Source organism: Monopterus albus, unplaced genomic scaffold, assembly GCF_001952655.1.
Source record: "Monopterus albus unplaced genomic scaffold, M_albus_1.0 scaffold67.1, whole genome shotgun sequence".
NCBI lineage: Eukaryota > Metazoa > Chordata > Actinopteri > Synbranchiformes > Synbranchidae > Monopterus > Monopterus albus.
Window position 1 is genome coordinate 293,756 of NW_018127947.1, and position 18,840 is coordinate 312,595.

General features: G+C 42.8%; 1 protein-coding gene across 2 annotated transcripts in view; it reads right to left on the reverse strand.

Moving 5' to 3' along the window:
• myo1d (myosin 1D) overlaps nt 1-18,840 on the reverse strand; it is a 76,195-nt gene that overhangs the window by 51,232 nt on the left and 6,123 nt on the right. For both annotated transcript variants that reach the window (XM_020604668.1, XM_020604669.1), the window contains exons 2-11: nt 6,891-7,099; nt 6,355-6,448; nt 5,165-5,330; nt 4,914-4,967; nt 4,476-4,571; nt 3,884-4,000; nt 3,393-3,596; nt 2,861-3,006; nt 2,548-2,662; nt 2,151-2,321 (exon numbers count right to left, since the gene is read on the reverse strand). In XM_020604668.1, coding sequence (XP_020460324.1) covers nt 2,151-2,321; nt 2,548-2,662; nt 2,861-3,006; nt 3,393-3,596; nt 3,884-4,000; nt 4,476-4,571; nt 4,914-4,967; nt 5,165-5,330; nt 6,355-6,448; nt 6,891-7,099 — 1,372 coding nt within the window. The remainder of the gene's footprint in view (nt 1-2,150; nt 2,322-2,547; nt 2,663-2,860; nt 3,007-3,392; nt 3,597-3,883; nt 4,001-4,475; nt 4,572-4,913; nt 4,968-5,164; nt 5,331-6,354; nt 6,449-6,890; nt 7,100-18,840) is intronic.

Sequence of the window (18,840 nt, forward strand, 5' to 3'; positions counted from 1 at the left end):
AAGCTCATCTAAATGGTATTGCAACCCCAAATGCCCTGGAGATCGACTAAAGCCGTCAACAATTCACACTAGTTCCTGACCAAATATCCATTGTGTTGATGTTGCCTGGCAACAGGACTCAAGACAGTACAGAAGAAAGATCTCTGGCTAAAATTGATTCATACTTATAGCAGTTCCAAGAAGCAACAGCTGGATCTCTGCAAGTTTCAACCCTTCATTTCAAATGTCTTTTAAACTGAGTCCGCTGCCAGAGGAGCAGGTCAGGGAGCAGCAGAAGGGCGATGGCGGGGGGCATATCGACCTCGGGATGACAGGACGAAGGCGAGCTTCACCGATCAATACACCCTGCAGCACAGGTCGATCTTTACCTCATCTCAGCTCAACCTTGCTTTATTCCGTTTCCTTGTCACTGGGGACGTTATTCACTCAGTAACAGTGCTGGGTCCGCTCAGTGTTCTTTCTTTACATTGCCTTGTTTCCAGAAAGCCTTTCTGACACAGTAACTCACTCTGTAGCCTGTTGCTTTAAGTGTGTTTATCCACACTGGCCGGGAACATGCACAGATGTTCATCTGCCACTTGTCCTCATTCACTTTCACTGCACCACCATCCCTCTCTTCGTTCCACTTCCCTGTTTGGTTTTCCTCACACATTTGTAAATATGCCTCCTCCAGCAGCATTTCTCCCAGAGCAAAGCACAGCTCCATACCCTCCCATTGGCTAACAGTGACATCACTCGTGCAAAGTGTTCAGTCGGACTCCTGTTCACTCTCTCTCTGACAGCTGGTGCCCTCTTGTGTCCACAGAGAGAACTGCAGTCATTGAAATGAAGACACTGCAGTGGATACACGTATACTCACCAGCTGTCCACAAACACACTGCTGCACATTAAACATCGACCACAGATGAGTGACTTCCACCCCATCTAACCCATCTGATCCCAACACCTGGATGTTAACAAGTTAAACTGGATCAGGTTTTGTCTGACTGTGCAGACCATTAGAGTGAGCTGGACTGGAGCCTTCCTGTTTATTAAACTCAGTCTCTTCCACTGGTGCTAATGGTTACTCACTGTAGCTGTAATCTGCCCTCTGGTGTTCTCGGGTTACTACAGCTATCTGATATATTCCCAGACTTTTATATTAACTATAGGTTTGTAAAACAAACAATAGCTTGTTGTGCATTAAGACACTGACCTTCTAATTTGTCTCTCTTCAGTATTTTACCAGTAATTAAATAATTGTGAATAAGTAAAAAATAATAAAGTAAAATAAAAGTACTGTAAACATGAGGGAAACAGAGGCACGAGTATGATGTGTGACAGCGATGACAAACCAGAGTCAAACCCAGCCATTTTATAAGAAAGCCAGGGAGTACTTTGGTTTCTGACTCTGCTAAAGAAGACCACAGTGTGCAGGTAAAATGATGGGCTCTGAAGTGGTTCCTATCAAAATAATACATCAAATAAAAGTGTAACTAATGATTATTTTCATTACTGATTCATCTGCTTATTATTTATTCAATTAACAAATAGTTTTATTATAAAAAAAAAGACCAGTGTATTTCAAAATTTGTTCTTATTGAGGCTGACTACTGATTAATGAAACTGCTTGGAATCTGCATCCAAATCTGAAACATGTTCAGGTAATACAGAGAGAGCGCTTTTGGTTTCATGAGTTGTGAGACCATTCAGGTCGTGTGTTTTGACAGACTGATAATTATCTTTTTTGTGCACTGTAATGATTTTAAGTGATGATATTGATGCAACATAAATTCAGCAGCACTTGAAAAAGTCCTGACTGGCGGATGAATGAGCTCTGATTGACCACAGCGTTGCACTGGATTGTGTTATACACCTTACACTTACCTGTGTGTAAGTGAGTCAGCACACTGAGCAGGTGCCTGAAATGTCTGTGCCATGTTTGAATAAACCATTTCAGAGGAGTGCTGTCCTGTTCTCTCTGTTAACTTTTAAGCACCACACTACACACACTGAGCTGAGCACATTGGGTTTTTTCCACAAATATTCATGATATTAAACAAAGAAAGGTTCCATCACTGTAGAAGCTACAACCAGAGATTGTTTGTAGTTTTGTCTAAATGATTTTCTGCTGCTCTGATTAGATCAGCTGTGCACTGCGTGCCTCCTACCTTGCGACTGGTGTAGTGAGCGTGCTTGGCCAGCTTGCTATTGAGTCCCTGGAGAAAAACCTCATCTGTAACTTTGCCCACATTCATACAAGCTTCGTCTAGCACAGAGATGATGCCCTTGTGCTGCTGCTCCACCAAGTCCACAATGATCTGGTTATTGAAGTAATCAATCTAACAACAGAGGACACAGAGGTCAGAAGACAAGCAGGAGAATAAGAGGAGTTTAAATGAAACAAGTCTAAATGCTTGTGCTCAATAGTAAACAGTCAAAGCAAATTAATACAGTTTTTACAGAAGAATGGTTGGCCCCATGAGTGGCAATAGAAACAAAAATAAAACTAATATTACCACCCATACAGCAAACACACTGCGATCAAAACCTGCCCTGTGTACGTACATGTTTCCAGGGGATGCCTTCTCGCTGATACTCTTCCTGTTCCTGCCTCAGCACCAGCTGGATAAATAGCTGCTGCAGCTTTTCATTGCAGTAGTTGATGCAGAACTGTTCAAAGCTACAGCACAAAAAACAAGAGACTGAAATGTCAAGTTAATATTGTGTTATCAGTGCAACCACATACACTGGTAATTCTAAACTGGAAGTTATAATCTTGAACAACCGACAAAAACAAATGATAAAACAGTAAATATGGACACACAGAGGAAATCTTTTGTGGAGGCTTTGTTGGTGGAAAAACTTGTTTGATCCAAACCTGTTGTTCTGGAAGATCTCAAAGCCGTAGATGTCAAGCACCCCGATAACCGTGTTCTTCCCATGGATTCTAGCATCATAGTTTTTCACCTCTATGATGTCATTGATACGTCCCACAATCCAGCAGAACAGACGCTCATACATGGCCTGAGAATGGCAGAAAACGTAAAGTAAGAAGTGTGTAATAGACTAACTGGCTGCAAACTTGGTGAACAGAGCAAGTGCTCTGCTGCAGGGCACAGGGTAGTCTTGCACACATAATTTGCAGCTAGCTGAGAGTGAAATGTCAAGATGGTGGCCGACAGCCCACAGTGCTGCTACTCCCCCACATCTCCAGCATCTGGAGTCAGGTTTGTGTGCATCAGTGGGAACCGCAGTAAAAACACTGTCAAGTACTCAGGGACTCCAGCCTCAGAAGGTTGATGTTGTTGTGGTTTTGTTTTGTTGTGCAGCCCACTACAGAGAAAGTGTTTGTGCAATAATGTCTGACAGGCGACCTGCAACGTGTAATTTGGTGTCTTCGCAGCACCAACCTTAGCCAGAGCGTCCCGCCCGTAGCTGGCCTCTTGTTCTGTATGCTGCTTCTCGATGACATCTCGACCTGTAGACACTGTGCGGTAGAGCAGGGCCTTCTCCACGTTCTCCTCTTTGGTAGACAGCAGCTCCCGGATCACAGACATCAGCTTTGTGTTCTCTATCAACGTCACATCACCGTCCACCCCAAATGTCAGGTTCCCCTGGGAGAAAGACGCATATGCATGACAGTATAGTTAAAGGAACAGTTTGACAAGTTGGGAAAAGCACTTATTTGCTTTCTTGCCAAGTGAAAACGAACACTAATCTAATTTCTGTATGCTACATTTAAATTTAGACCCACTAAACTAAACAAAAAAACAATAAATAAAGATCCACTTTCAAACCCAAAGATTTTAGAGTCACTCGTCCTACATCTGAACACAGAACCGACCTGCTGGGAAACAGCTGGCTTAAGAAACGAGCAGGGATTTGGTTGATCGGTTATTACCAGGTGTAAGATGGTGGCCAGGATCTTGTAAACAGTCTGAACCTCATCCCCTGTGAAACCGATCACTTTCATGGCATCGGATACAGCTTTGAAATCAGCCCCGTCGTTGATGGAAGACTGGAGAGAGAGAGAGAGAGGAGTAATGTTGGAGAAGGATGCTAAAAAATGAAAATGTTTAAGTCAGCAGGATCAATCATTACAACGTTTAGTAAGTATTTAAAACCAGATTATTTTATCTGTACATTTTTTCCTCTTCCAGTTAATCTATCTGCAATAGAACTACCACAGTTAGCAGTTAGGTGACAAACTTGGAGTGAGCTGTAGAGTCTGGCTGAGGAACACAGCGTGCAAACCGCTGCCTCAGCTGTTTGGATGGATCACTCTCCATGATGTCAGGTTGTTTTGATCTGATTTAATACCATGGAAATACCTTTTTTTTTGCACTTGTACTAAAAATAAATGATGTTTCTGTGGAGAGGAAACATCTGGAAGTCATGTCCTCGACTGTGTTTATCGCTCTGCACACAAACATTGTCTCACACTGACACTTTCAGACATATGTACTCACAAACTGTTGGTGTGTGAGAAGTACCTTAATGTTGCCTCCAACTCTGATATAGTTGTAGGATGTTGGCTCCTTCTGGATGTGAAGAGAGCGCAGCAGAGAGTCTGGGGCTCCTCTGAGCAACTGGTGGAGAACCAGACATACACACTCTACTTACAACACTTCATAATGGACAGGCTATTGTACAGTACAAAATACATGGCATTGTGCCAACTGTAATTTCTACCCATGCCGTTCACGTTGTCATGTCACTAATGGAAACGATCTCTCCACTCTCTCACAGTGAAGCATTTGATACAAACTATAGCCTCATTGTGAACTCACTCCACTCCCATGTACAGGAACAAAAGGTCTGTTGACTCAAATGCTGCATGGATTCACAAGTCTGCTGATCAAAGAAAGCCAATGAGCGCATGCACACGCCGTCTGTGCAAATGCTCTCTTCACCCGCTGACACACAATTACCTGGTAGAAGGAGTGAAAGCTCCTCTCTCCCTCCTGTTGGAAAATCACCCTGGACTGTTGAGACAGAAAGCAGCACAGTGTCATGTAGCAGTGGTTTTAAAGCGGTTTCTCTGAGCCACAGAAGTAAAAGTTTCATTTGAACAGATTTCACAAACCAGAAAAAGAGACAAAAAGCAAAGGTAAACAAAAAGTCAGGAAAAATAAACTAAATTTGTGTTTGGTTCATGTTTAAGGCCTGCTGACGCCTTTACCTTCTCCAATAGGTAGTTGTTGATGTGGCCTCCGATGGGATCTCCCTTGAAGTCAAAGTTGATGTCCATGTACTTGCCAAAGCGGCTGGAGTTGTCGTTGCGGTTGGTCTTGGCGTTCCCGAAGGCCTCCAAAACACAGTTGGATTTAAGCAGCATGTTCTTCACCCTATGAGAAGGCAGGAGGTTATTCAAGGTCAAGTGGTCGAACCAGGTTAGAGTGAACTGACACAAGGCATCATATACAAAATGTGGAAAAGAATCACATATATGGGGGCCCCAGTAACCAAGTGGTTATGGTGCAGAACACCATATACACAGGACAGTGTATGTACACCTATGTCACAGGTCCCCCCCCTCCTTTGTCTCCCCTAATGACAGCATTCATACAACATCATCTAATTAGAAAAATGTCTAGATTAGAACTTTGTGGAAGAAAGCAATACAGTACAATTCCAAAAGTCAGCAGGCAGGAGACAGACAAGTATATTTAAATACACAAAAAAATACTGCACTAAAATCTGACACTGCTATGGCAGAAATATAAAATATAAAACACAGTCTACACCTATTTCTGCTACACACAGGCTGAAATTAATTTAGCCTGTGGTTCAAATAATAATCTGCCTTTTAATTAAACAACACTATTATGTCCTCTGCTGTGTTCAGTGTTTGTCCATCTGTGTACATTTCCAGATAAGGTGTGTTGCACAGCAGCCTAGCAGGTTCTATATATGCAAATGCACCTGGAGTTTGTTATCGCTGTTCATTCTGTCACCTTAGGGCTAGACTTCTCCCTGCACTAAATCTTATCTTTATCACTGACATTTTATTTACTTTACACCAGAGGTGATCTCTCGCTCTCCACTTAATATCTGCTCGATTTCAACACGGTGAAATTCCAACCATAATAGTTCTGTGATCTATCACCAGGAATAGCTCACACCCACTCAGCTATCAGTGATGCTGACTGAGGCTTGGTTGAAGTGTAACTATTTCTCACTATGATCCAAGAGCTTTTGACTGCAGCAGTGTTAATTCCTGGAACATGACAATGACTAACTACAACAGGCAATCAGACAAATGACACATAATAACAGCACCTATCTGATCATACTGGCTGTTTAATTACTAGTATGTGACCAGAGTGTGCACTGACTTCATGTTTAACTGTGTCAAGAGCAGCAGCTCACCGTTCAACTTCAGCCCTCTGATTAGGATTGGTGATAGCAGCAATGTATTGCATGATATACTTGCTGGCTTCTGTTTTTCCTGCTCCACTTTCTCCTGCAGAGAAAAAAGTGCAAAGAGTCTTTAAAAAATAACGAAATATATTATTGATGCTATGATTTTGGGGGTGCATGGAAATACCTGCAAATCAAACCTACAAAATCAAACCTAGCTGTATTTCTACTGTGGTGGATTTATGAGCTGATGTCAGGGTTGGGAGGTTCCTCAGTTCCTCCTCTGACCACCGAGTGGCGCCTCCACGCTGCCACACAACGTGTGACCACATGAAATATTTGTTTTAGAAGAAAATGAAGGTGAATTGTTTATTTTTTTCTGCTGAATGAGGATTACAACAAAATTTTTCTCCTTTAGAACATCCCTTAGGAGCGAAAACAGTATGAGGGAACAATGTTAAAATGTCTCCCATTTGTTTGTCAAAGCACAACAGAGTAAAACATTTGCGCCTCTGTCAGGCTCATGTAGGGAGCTCCAGGCCTACCTGAGATGACAATACAAGTGTCTTTGTTCCTCCTCTTCATGGCTTTGTAAGCAGCGTCAGCGATGGCAAACAGGTGGGGCGGCCTCTCGTACAGCTCGCGGCCCTTGTACTGCTCTATGGTGTCGCGGCCGTAGATGTTCATGGCACGGTATGGATTGACAGACACGACCACCTCTCCGATGTAAGTGTAGATCCTCCCCTTCTCAAACCTGAGCACAGACAAAATGTCCATGTTAACTGTGGAAGGAAAATGGTTCTACGAGACGATTTCTGTGTCACCATTATGATTCCAGAATTACTCTTTTTTTAAGGTGTGTGACTCTTTAAATTCTGTTTTCAAGTAGGTAAAACAGTGTGAAAGTGCTGACACAACACATCCACTTCCTCTGTTTATTAGAGGTGCATGTGGGACAGACAAAAAAAAGAACCCTGCTCAGGTTAAACTCAAAACATCTGCCATTTTTTGGTCTTCATACTTTAAACGAACCAATCTTTTTTAAAATTACTTTTAGCCAAACAGCAAAGTGACCAGGAATCCATGGAAGCCAGACCATTACAAAATCATAATAATTAAAATATCTGAATAATCTCATTATAAATGAACACCCATCGTGTTGGGAGGCCCCATCTGATTCGTTCTTACAGTGTAAAACAGAACTGAAGAGCAGCAGAATGCAGGCCTACTCTCGGGGTCTTTTAAGGACATTCAGCACACAGGGAACTCAAACGGGAAAAGGCCTAGTGTTACCTTAAATCATGTTGTGTTTCTCCAACAAAGCCATTAGACCATTCTGAGCATAACACTGGACTGCACTTTACAGTACAACAAGATAAACACAGGCCTGTATTACAAAGTTTATATGATACTGACATCGCTTTAAGTACAAACAGGCCATGAATACTTGGACATAAACCTGTCTGACGTTGGACAGTTTTGCATGCTACACTCTCACAGGTGAGTTTTTCACTCTTCTGTAAGCACTAACACGGTGTCCAGGGTTAGATCCCACCACCTCTCTCCACATCACCATTAGGAGGTTTGATGTGGGGTGTGCAGCTACAGCGTGTGGTAGGTGGGAACGCCTCTCCTCAGGTTTCTGGGTTAATGTTACAGCCCACAATGATAGTCAAGACAATGTGCTTCCAGCTGTGTGTCAACAGCTTGAGGAAAGGCCCTTCCTATTTCAACAGGACAATGTTCCCACGCATAAAGCCAAGGTTTCACATTCTGAGATAGAAGACACAGTTACACTAAATGACAACATGTAATTTGTCTAATTCTGATGAATATGCGTTACCATGACATGTAATTTGTCTAATTCTGATGAATGTGTTACCATAGACATTCAAGTTCAAGCAGGTACTAGATGACTGATAAACCTAAAGGTCCCAGGAAAGGTTCTGAGAATCTGATCCAAATAAATCAACTTGATGCTGATTGGGGGAAAGTCTCTGCAGCCAGTCTCCAAAACCTGATGGAAATCCTGGAATCACAAGAGCAGAGGCTGCAGCACATTAATACCCATGGTTTTGGAAGATGATGTTCAACTGTCACCTAACGATGTAATGTTCAGGTGACCACATACTTCTGCAGTTTATTTTGCCCCTAAGAGTCAGTCTTACTCTGTGCCCCCTCCCCCTCACTGCCCCTCACTCCCAAGCTTTCGAACCGAGGCCCTCTGCCTCGCTTCCTTCCTCTCCAAAGACTACGATCCCAGTTTCAGTCCACAGAAGAAAGGTCTCTTTCTTCACTGCTGCCAAACTCTGCGGCTGCGTTGCAAACACAGCCAAAAGGATATTACTCCCAAACAGTCCTGCAGTCCTGTGGGGTTGTACTCATGTTTGTTTGCCTGCCAACTGTTGAGATATCATTTTTTAAAATGCTGACTCACTCATAAAACTACAAATCAAGCACTGAAGAAGGCTGCACAGTCATCAAAGCTCTGATACTGTTGCAGTGAGCACAGTATTGTTGGCAGCACAGGCCTTGAGCATCAGTCAAAACATTACGGGTGACGCTGCTGACAGATGCCCAAGACTCTTCTCAATCAGCATTTCTTAAACCTTGACTTTTTAAACAGTTATGAGCCTCACTCTGTGAATGTGTCGTGTCTTGTCCTCAGACCAACGGGAGCAAAACAAGGACGTAAAAACTACAAAGGACGACGTAAAAGATCAGACCAATTCTTCCCTGTGTGTTCTGATTAGTACGCAAGTATTCATACTGTGTGTCAGGCCTGCCACAAAAGGGTGACGGGGACATGGGCAGCTCATGTGTCCTGGACAGGGAGGGACGACCAGAATATTGTGGAAGCTCAGCGAGTTTCACAATAAAGTAACGTTGATGTCCATCCAAGGATCAAAACGACACCTTCCCAACTGCCAGAATTTAAATAGCAATTAACGAAGACAGGAAGAAGTTGCATAATTTTGCCTAATTACACAAAATTATGCAACTGTGCATTAGAAATGTGAACTTTCCAGGCAGCTACTGTTTGCATTTATTTTTCTAGAGTATGAAAAGCAAGCAGCAGTACTCCTGAAACTTGCAAGGAAATACCAAACATTCCCTCATTCAGGCTTTTCTAGTGTGCAAATTAGCAGCTTTCCTTTGTGCCATGTGACAGCAAACTGAAAATATTTGGGCTTGGGATTGGATGGCCAACAAATTCAGACATGAAATGGCATTACCTGGGCTTCCTTTAGGTATTTTTACATGTTGATTACATGAGAAAATATTCTGCAGCACAAAACTTGAAGCAGCCCTCTGTGAGAGTCACCCTGGACATACCTCACAGGCTAACACGAACTGCAGAGAATAAGCAGGTCTCTATGATTTCTCTAAGCAGCTAAGCTAACATCCGGGCTCTTTCTCCCTTGGTGCTGCAGAAAAAGACCCATTGTGCCCTCGCCTCTGTCAGGAGGCTACTGTGTGCCTGCTCCATTGTTCACACGTCAATCGGAGGTCATTGTCTTAGACAGGCCCTCTGTCCCCCCCTCTACAGACCAACTCAGCAAGCCGGCCACCTAACGCACAAGTACAATAGGTTTTGGGGCATTGTCACCAATGGTTTACATGATGGGAGGGGTGAATGTAAGATCCCAGCTGGATATGCACAAAAAAAATGTGACAGGCCCGCAAAACACAGATGTACAGATACTGTACATACTGAGCATTGAGCTGAGGGTGTTGTACAACCACAATGTGCACCACTAACCTCATTACAAAACACAAGACAAAAGCAGAAGGGGAGGTAGAGCGGGTTGTCTCTTAACCGGAATATTAGCGGTTCGATTCCCTGCTTGTCCACACGTTGAAGTGTCCTTGCACAGGACACTGAATCCCCCAGTTGCTCCCAGTGATGACACCGGTGTGTGAGTGCGAATGGATGAATGGCCAAATAGTGTGAAAGCACTTTGAGTGTGCTACAGTGCATAGAAAAGCGCTATACAAGGATAAGACCATTTACCATAACATTTTTTTTAAATGTTGTCCCCAAGGCTCCAAACAGCCTTAACCTTTGACAGCCAGCGTCCATGCACAAAGCCTCTGGATATTTGTAACAAGCATCAGGGTCTTTTAATTCATCATGGGGACGTGTCACCCAGCGCAGCAGTGTGTTATAAATAGTTTTTGAACAATGAAAGTCTGTGGCACAGACCAGGACTGACAGACACCCAACAGTGAGTAGAGGCAATTCACTGTTGGTTTTAGTCTCTGAATGTGGATGGTTGAAAATGCTGTTTAGAAGATAACCAGCCAGATCCTTTAAGACTGTTTGTAAAGCTGCACAGTCAGAACTGATGGAGGCAGAGGGTTAATCAGTGTGCCTTCCACTGATTAACGCTCACCCTTGAGTCTTTTAAGTGTTTTTCTCACCTGAGTTTATAAATAGCATCAACTAATCATGTTTGTATCATTCATCCATGGAGAATTAGAGAAGAGAACGAAGAGAAGAAAGAATCAGCTGGAGCACGTCAACAACAGGGTTTGCTGATCCAACTGTTCCATCTCATTTTGAAGGACAGAGGACAGACACAGGACAGAGATTAGAAAACCTTACGGATCAGAATACCACTATTTATAGGTGCACGGAAAAGGAATCAGATATAATTTTGGTCACCTGTCTTTTTCTTAATTTTTACACTGAATTTGGCAGTGAACCATCTGCAACCACTGATTGGATAAAAGCTGACATACAGTATGAGTTCAAGATGAAAGGCTGAGTTAATAGTACACACAGTGTATCCTCTGGACTAATAGCACAACTCCCTTCATATCATCTCCTCTTTCCCCTTCATCTTCTGCATGCCCTGCTGTGAAGGAAGTGTGTCTGAACTGGCCTGACCTGCAGCCCTGTGATCACTTTCCAAAAGGACTCCTGTCCGGGAAATGGGAGACAGACGGACTGACCGTCTCAGAGAAAGAAAGAAAGAGAGGAGGTGGTGCAGAGCTGCAGAAAAACAGGATGGAAGAAAGATGATACATGCAAACTGTGACAACTCGAATGATCCATGATGTGACAGAATGTAATCTTCATGTTGCAATTATTGTGTCCAGATCAATCTTTCCAAAAACACTGCTATTAGTAATCAAATCAGTTTTCCCCTGGGATTTAATCGGGCTGAACAAAGTGAATGGCAGTGTTGTTGAAATCCTGAGCTAATCTCACACCATAAACACAAGCAGGTTGGTTGTTCAAAGATAAAGACAGCTGACTTTAAATACACTGTGTCTCTTCTGTGCACCTGTTCATTGATTTTTTTGGGAGACATTGTCTCTTACAAACCACTAGCACCACCTGCCAGTCTGTCTGGCATCTCTGCACCACTACTAGCAAATGCCTCAGCCAGAGTTCAAGCTGACGCTGAAGGAGAGGAGGGCAATGTGTGCGATTAGGGAGGCTCCCGTAGCTGATGAAAATAAAACGGCTAATAAAAGACAGGAGCTGTCCTGTGTTCACGGTGCCCTGAGAAAACAGTGATGATAATGACAACGGTGTTACCATCACAGTGTTCATGATGGCATGTCAATGACAGTGTAAAGTGGTACGGGCATGTCTCCACTCGCTCCACATCCAATCTTCTCTCATTCAGACGTACACACAAAAACAGCTGAGCACTAATGGTAAAAAGTTACTTCAAAGTTTTGTCTTACATAAAAACACAGGAAATGTGACCAGTGCTTTTTACTCTACCGAGGACATTTGTCTGCCCTAAAAATACCCGAGGAACCCGAATGGCACACACTCTAGTGCATGTACTGTACATACACATAAGCACACATGACACACTCCCCTTAGATGTGAATTACAGACCAAACCCGACATAACCGCTGTCTCCAGTCTTGTCTGGGTGGGTCTGTCTTATGGTTAAGCTTGGGAGGAGAGCAAGGGCTTTATGATATCCTCTCTCCAACACTCCCACCCTTCTCCTCCAGAAAGACAATTTAGAAAAAAAACTTCACCATGACTCAAATAATGATGTGAAAATACCACTCTGAACATCTCACCCTAAGGCTGGACTCACTGGTGTAATTATGACCACCTCTACTCATCACCACAAAATCACACTCTCTCTGCCAACAGACAAGATCCAATACAAAAGCTCTTCAGACACATGCTGAATTTTAAAGCTACAAAGAACATTTACCCAGGTGTACCTGCACCTTTTTCTGTGTGCCTTAGATGTTGCATTAGTGAAGGAATCTGATTCTGTGTGTCCTATATTAGTGTGTATAGTGCAATCTGTGGCCCACATCGGTGCGAGCAGAGCCAGCACATGTTGTCATCATTATGTGTCTGAACGTCAGGGTCATTCTAGGATGTATAAAGAGCAGACAGATAATCTCTGTCTGTTCCACTTTTATCTCAGTTCATTAGCATCGGTGCTCCTGTTTAGTCATAGCAGCAGCTTCGGGGCTTATCCCCATGGCTGCAGGGACAAGCTCACCTTTCAAAAACTGGTTCTCTTACAGAGTAGCAGACACAATTGTTCAGCTTATCCACATGGCTGAAGCAGACGCTTATATCCTGTGTAAAATATGCAAAATGTGTGAGTGGTTTAGCTTAGACACTTTAGAGCTAAATTTTCTTTCATTTCCAAGCAAAAATGCCAGACATGTATCGACTCCAGCTTCTAAAATGTAAGGATTTGACACTCTTCTTTGACATAAATGAAAGTAAACTGAATGGACTTTGGGTCCCCCCTGGGCCTTGGGAATTTATAATGGGTTTACCATTTTCTGATGTTTCATAGACAACTATCAAGAACATAATCAGCAGAATAAAGAAAACAACTGCACCTTTAATTCCTATAGAGCAGCAGGTACTATATGATTTGTATGGCTGGAGTTCATTCTGTTCTTTCTATAATGTTGTGATGCAAAGCTGATGACCAGTTTAAGACGTACAGAGGAAAACAAGAAAACAAAAGTGAAGGTCGATCCTTATATAGTTTCTTGGTCATTTTTTCAGGAGCAATTGAATTATCCACCACTTTCTGCTGCTTAAAGGGCCCAAGAGTCGGTTCATAGTCACACACAGCAAATTAACTCACTGAGGATGAAAAAGCTAAGCAAAGTGACAGTGATGAGATCTCTGAATGGCCAAGAGGAAACCTACAACAGTGATGCAGCATCATTCTCAGCAACCATGTCATTAGCTGAGGTCTGAAGGACAAAACTAACCTGACGCACTCTCTGAGGTGTTTATCAAATACTTCAGACCAAAGTCAGATGACTGCATAAATGGTTCCAGGTTAAATAGGACGTAGCTGAACCATCTGTCTACCAGTTAAACATGACCTGGTTCATTATTGTAAATGCCACAATAAATATCCTACTGTATACTGAGTGCTAATTACTGCTGATAACTTGGTCTAATTTAAACATACAAACATGATTCATATAGTTTCATATTCAGTGTGACTTACACTTTCTGGGGATGTCATTATCCACTGTTGATTGCAAACAAATGTCCATGAATCCATTTAGAAGTAACAGAAAAAACACGCTCCCTATAATTTCTGAACTCGCCTGAAAACCATGACATTTTTAAGGTTTCTTCAGAACCACAGTAATCCAGTGAGAGGTGTCTGTACAGTGCACAAAGGAACTACTAAAAGCTAATACATCATGCCTTTAATGGTGCCAGTTTTCCAGAACATAAGCAGATAATGTATCCCACAATACAACTGAACCCATGGTGACACTTTACTTTTACATTAGAGTGCTATAGAGAACGACATGCACTGAAAATGAAATCGGTTGTTCTTAAACTTGCCAACCAGCACCAGTTTGAGATCACACCAGGCTTTTGGCGCAGACGCATGTACAGTAGCCTTTATTCTGGAACCCAGCAGAAACAGTCAAAGCTTTTGCTCTGCTCCACCTTTCTCTCCAGCACCGCACTCTTTATGAACAGTGTGACAGAAGCCTCTGTCACGGTCTGCAGCAATCAGACATCTGGGAGCTGCATTAGGGCATTTTCCGCTGCTTTGTAAAACCTGCTTAGTGCTAAGCAGCAGCTCCCAGACTCACTGTAGGAGACGCAGCCCGTCAACACAGCATCCACACCAATTCACATCAATCTTCTCCCAAAATCAGAAGAGGCAAATTACATCACGGAGACTTTGTGAAACTGTGTGGAAATAAAAAGATTTTACATGTTCTAAAACATAAAAAAAAACAACATAACATAGACAAAGCTGTGCAATGTCTTATGATGATTACATCACTTTTTGTGTCCTGACAACAAAGTCTTCTATTATCTAACACTTACTGGCTCTGGTTGCACTTCTCTAATGATGCCATGTTGTCTGAATCTGAATGATATAATGTCATAAGCATTAATGGTAACAGGAAATTATATAACTGAAGGTAAAACAATCCTGCATGCACTCTGCAGCACTTAAAAACAATTCTCTTCCAGTGGGAGCAACAGTGCAACCAGCACACTCGCAGACCGAGCCCCGAGGCCACGCTTGAGCAGTGCTCAGCACCATATGTTCCTCTCGCTTGCTCTACAGGACGTTCCCATGAGGCTGGATACTTGGGGGAAATGGGAGCCATGTGTACACAGTCTGGCTGCAGATCAGGTGTCTGCACGGCCCTTCTTTCTGTACCGACTCGGATCCCAGCCACTCATCACACCCGCCCTGGTAGCCCCTAAACTATCACAAATGTCTAACACAAAACTAAACCGAATTCTCACTCCCATGGTGTAAAATTCAGACTGGTTCTCATTCTGCTGCCCATGCAAGTACAAACACTCACAGAGCTGTTACTGTAAGCATCTATTTCCAGAAGAACACATTTTAAATGTTTTTGCATCTTATGTTTTATTGCCAGTCCAGTGAGGAGCCACATCTCCTTCTGCCAGACGTGCATATTTATATGTTGGAATGACAACTAAAAATAAAATAAAAATCGAGACAGTGACTTTCCACTACTGTGTAAAGACTGTTCAAGAGAAAACTGTGCCCAGCCCAGTGTGTTTGTGTGTGTGTGTGTGTGTGCGCACTATGTAAGTGTGTGTGTGTGTGTGTGGGCGCGCACTATGTACAGTGATATGAGGTGCTGGCTGTGAAAGTGAGTAAGCTGTTCCACCCCGGCTTGGAGCACAGCTCCAACAGGTGGATGAGAGAACAATGATAACAATGGGACACTGAAGGAAGCAAAGAATGACATCACAGCTGACAAACATGCATACACACACACACACACACACCTGTATGGTCACAAACACACATACACAGCTATCTGAGTCATGCACAGCATTAGGGTTTCCTGTACATGACAAGCTGATTTTTGGAAAACATTCATTACCTCATTGAATGAGAAAGAAAAAGTGTTGCATGAATGCCTCATGTGTCATGTGTGTGTGTGGTTGGGACGAAGAACAAGGCTTCTGGGAAGTTGTGTCTGGGAGTAATGGTGCAGACAAAGGATGCGGCTGCTTCTTTAATCATGAGTCAGACAGCTGTAATGTGACGCCCAACAACACAAAATCCTCTAGTGAGGCTGTGGCAACAGTGAGAGTGAGAGTGAACATTATTCTTTCAGAGTTAAATCCCAGGGTATCAAAACATTATACAGACAAACAGAATTTGGCAACAAAACTTAAACAAGGGCGGAATTAAATGTTCTCATTGATGAGTATAAAGACCATTCCTGTCCTACACAGTGGTAAAACCTTTAAACTAAAACTTTAGTTACTCATCATTTAAAAACATTTAGCACTGCTCCTTGTCAAAACCTGGTGCCTACATAACCCACAACGCAGCTCAACCACAGATACTTCCATCAGAGCTCCAGGGTCTTATGCTAGCAGCAGCTAATCTAGCCTCAGACCATTAGCTTGAAGCAGAGATGATGAGCGAGCTACTGAAGTCAGAAAAGTTCACTTCCTTTTACACACCCAGAGACAAAGCAGGTGGCTGACGCTGGGCTCTGGAGGTCGGGCACAGAAGTTTGTTGACACTCCAACATGGAATCACTATAAGTCCATCTACGAATCCATGTCAGCTTCACTGACTAAGATGTCAAACGCCCCAGGACAGCTGCTGAATGGACCTTGAGATTAGAGCTTTTTCTCTACCCAGGAAATAACCTTTTAACCTCATCCAGAAAAACTGTTTAAAAAAAAAAAAAAAAGTAGAAAATATTCTGATTCAACATCAAGTTAAGACACTTGACAGCTTTCATACTTCATACTACAGAAACCAGTGGGCTGGTACTATATGTTCCATCCATGGTTGGTATGACTGATTGGTTGACTGTACCAAAATATAAATGTGATATAATACTGAGGTTGATACTTCGTGTTACATAGTCTTTCCTCCCTACTATCACAGGGTACTTACTTAAGGGGGATTTGTTGGGTTTTCCTCTATAATACTGTAAAGTTACCTATGTAAAGTGCCTTGAGATGATTTTTTGATGTGATAAACAAATACAGTTTAATTGAATAGTACTGGAGGAATAAAGCTGTAAGAGAAAAAGGCTGAAGGGCCAGACGAAATGGTGAGAAACTGACAGAAGGGCTGGTGCTCCCGGCCCCGCCTGCCAACTCAGGCAGTCCACAAATGAGACGTCTCTGAAAAATGGTGAACTTATTTTAGAGGGGAATAAAGCAAGCACAGCCTATTTATGTAAGGATGGTAATGTGTTTCAGATTACAGGTGGTTGCATGGAAATTCCTGCGGCGGGGCCGGACCTTTCACTGCTGAACTGCAGGAGAGCGGGCGTACAAGGCGTTTCCTAAAGAGTGGTTCAGGGAGAGACTCTGTTTCTTCACAATTAGCAAGACGTCTCCTGGGAACGTCAGTCTGAGACACTGAAGCAGAATCATATAAAGAGTTTTCATGATGTTTTGACTACTAAAAGATAAAAGAAGCAAGTGCTTTTAGTGCAGTTGGCCTATAATCGGCCTCAGATCCTGAGACTGCACTCCACTGCTGCTGGTCTTGGCAAGCATGAGAGCTACTAGGCAAACGAGCAGGAAGTGTCAGAAGAACAGCGTCTATCTTAGATTCATCTATAAATATTTCTCTTCCAGTCACCAACCACCGCTAAGAGGAAAAAACTTTAATAAGTGGGGTGGGATTAAATGTTAGAGGGATCACTATCACCCATTTTCATCTTTGCTGCAGGACATGGATACGTCAGCCGGGACCATGCGCGCTGCACATGAACTTTGGTTTTACTGCTGAGGAACAAACAAGGACATGGAACAGCAAATAAGAGCAATCTGGAGAAGAAAAGGGCCCTGGGCCTCGAAAGGTTTCCGTATCAGACACCAGAACCTTGAACTTTAAGGAAAGTTAAGATTTGGAAACACATGTTCAGCATCACCTGTGGTTTCTCTGAAAAGTCTCGTTTACTGGAGCATATCTCTTAAAGTCTGACCTTTCTCAACCTTGAAAGCTTTAGTATACCTGAACCACACGGGTACTTCGACCCTTTTGTTTATTCAACAGGAGTAACAGAAAAAGAGTCAGGCCGATTTGTTCTGCACCACATCTCCTCTAGTCAACCTGCACATAGATCACTAGCAACACAAGAGCTAGTATTCCTTTTAACAGCAGATAAAAGTAATCTGTCAAATAATTTTATGGTCAAAGGAGTACCAGAAACAGTTGAACAATGAACTTTGAAGCCTTGAATTGTGAGATATGCAACTCCAAGAGCATGTGTCTACGCTAGCAAAAAATAAAGTACAACATTAGTCCATCTACACAGACAGGTTAGGAAGAGGAGCGGCAGGAAACAATGAAATGTGAGCAGCAGAGGCCAGGGGAAATGCCAGCTTTCCTGCTTTGTCGGCCTGCTCCATACTATTGCAGACATCCTATGAAAAGCCTTCTTTAACTCCCAGTTCATGGGTTCAAAGGTCAAATCACTCAGCAGTTTATACAGTCAAACAAACTCATTATACACGTTATATTTTATAAACGTGAATCTTGATAACGACTATCTCCAGCCCAGTCGATCCTTAGCCTCTGGTCTTTTACATATTGTTTAAACAGGGTGGTACTCAACACATCTGACTTAGGTTCTAAGCTGACTTGCACACAGTGCACATATTTGGACATTAAATGTGTTTTGCTATGGGATGGGAGTCCCAGTCATCTAACATCCAACATCTCCACCTGTGAATCTCTGACTCTGATTTTACAGAGTGGTGCTTGTCTATTTATATCAGACGCCCATTTGGAAGATTTTTTTTTTTTTTAATCATTCCTTAATTATTTGGGGAAACAGCAGTTTTAGGAGATTTTTTTTTTCCTGGATTCCAGCGGACAGGCAAAAATGCTGCCTTATAAAGGCATTTAGCTGCAGACAAACCGGGCCTGGCTGGTGGGACATGCCCACACAACAGCCAGAGGGCTTCTACTCGATGTGCTTTCTGTAATCCTTATATTACCAGGAGATCTCAGCTCCATCATG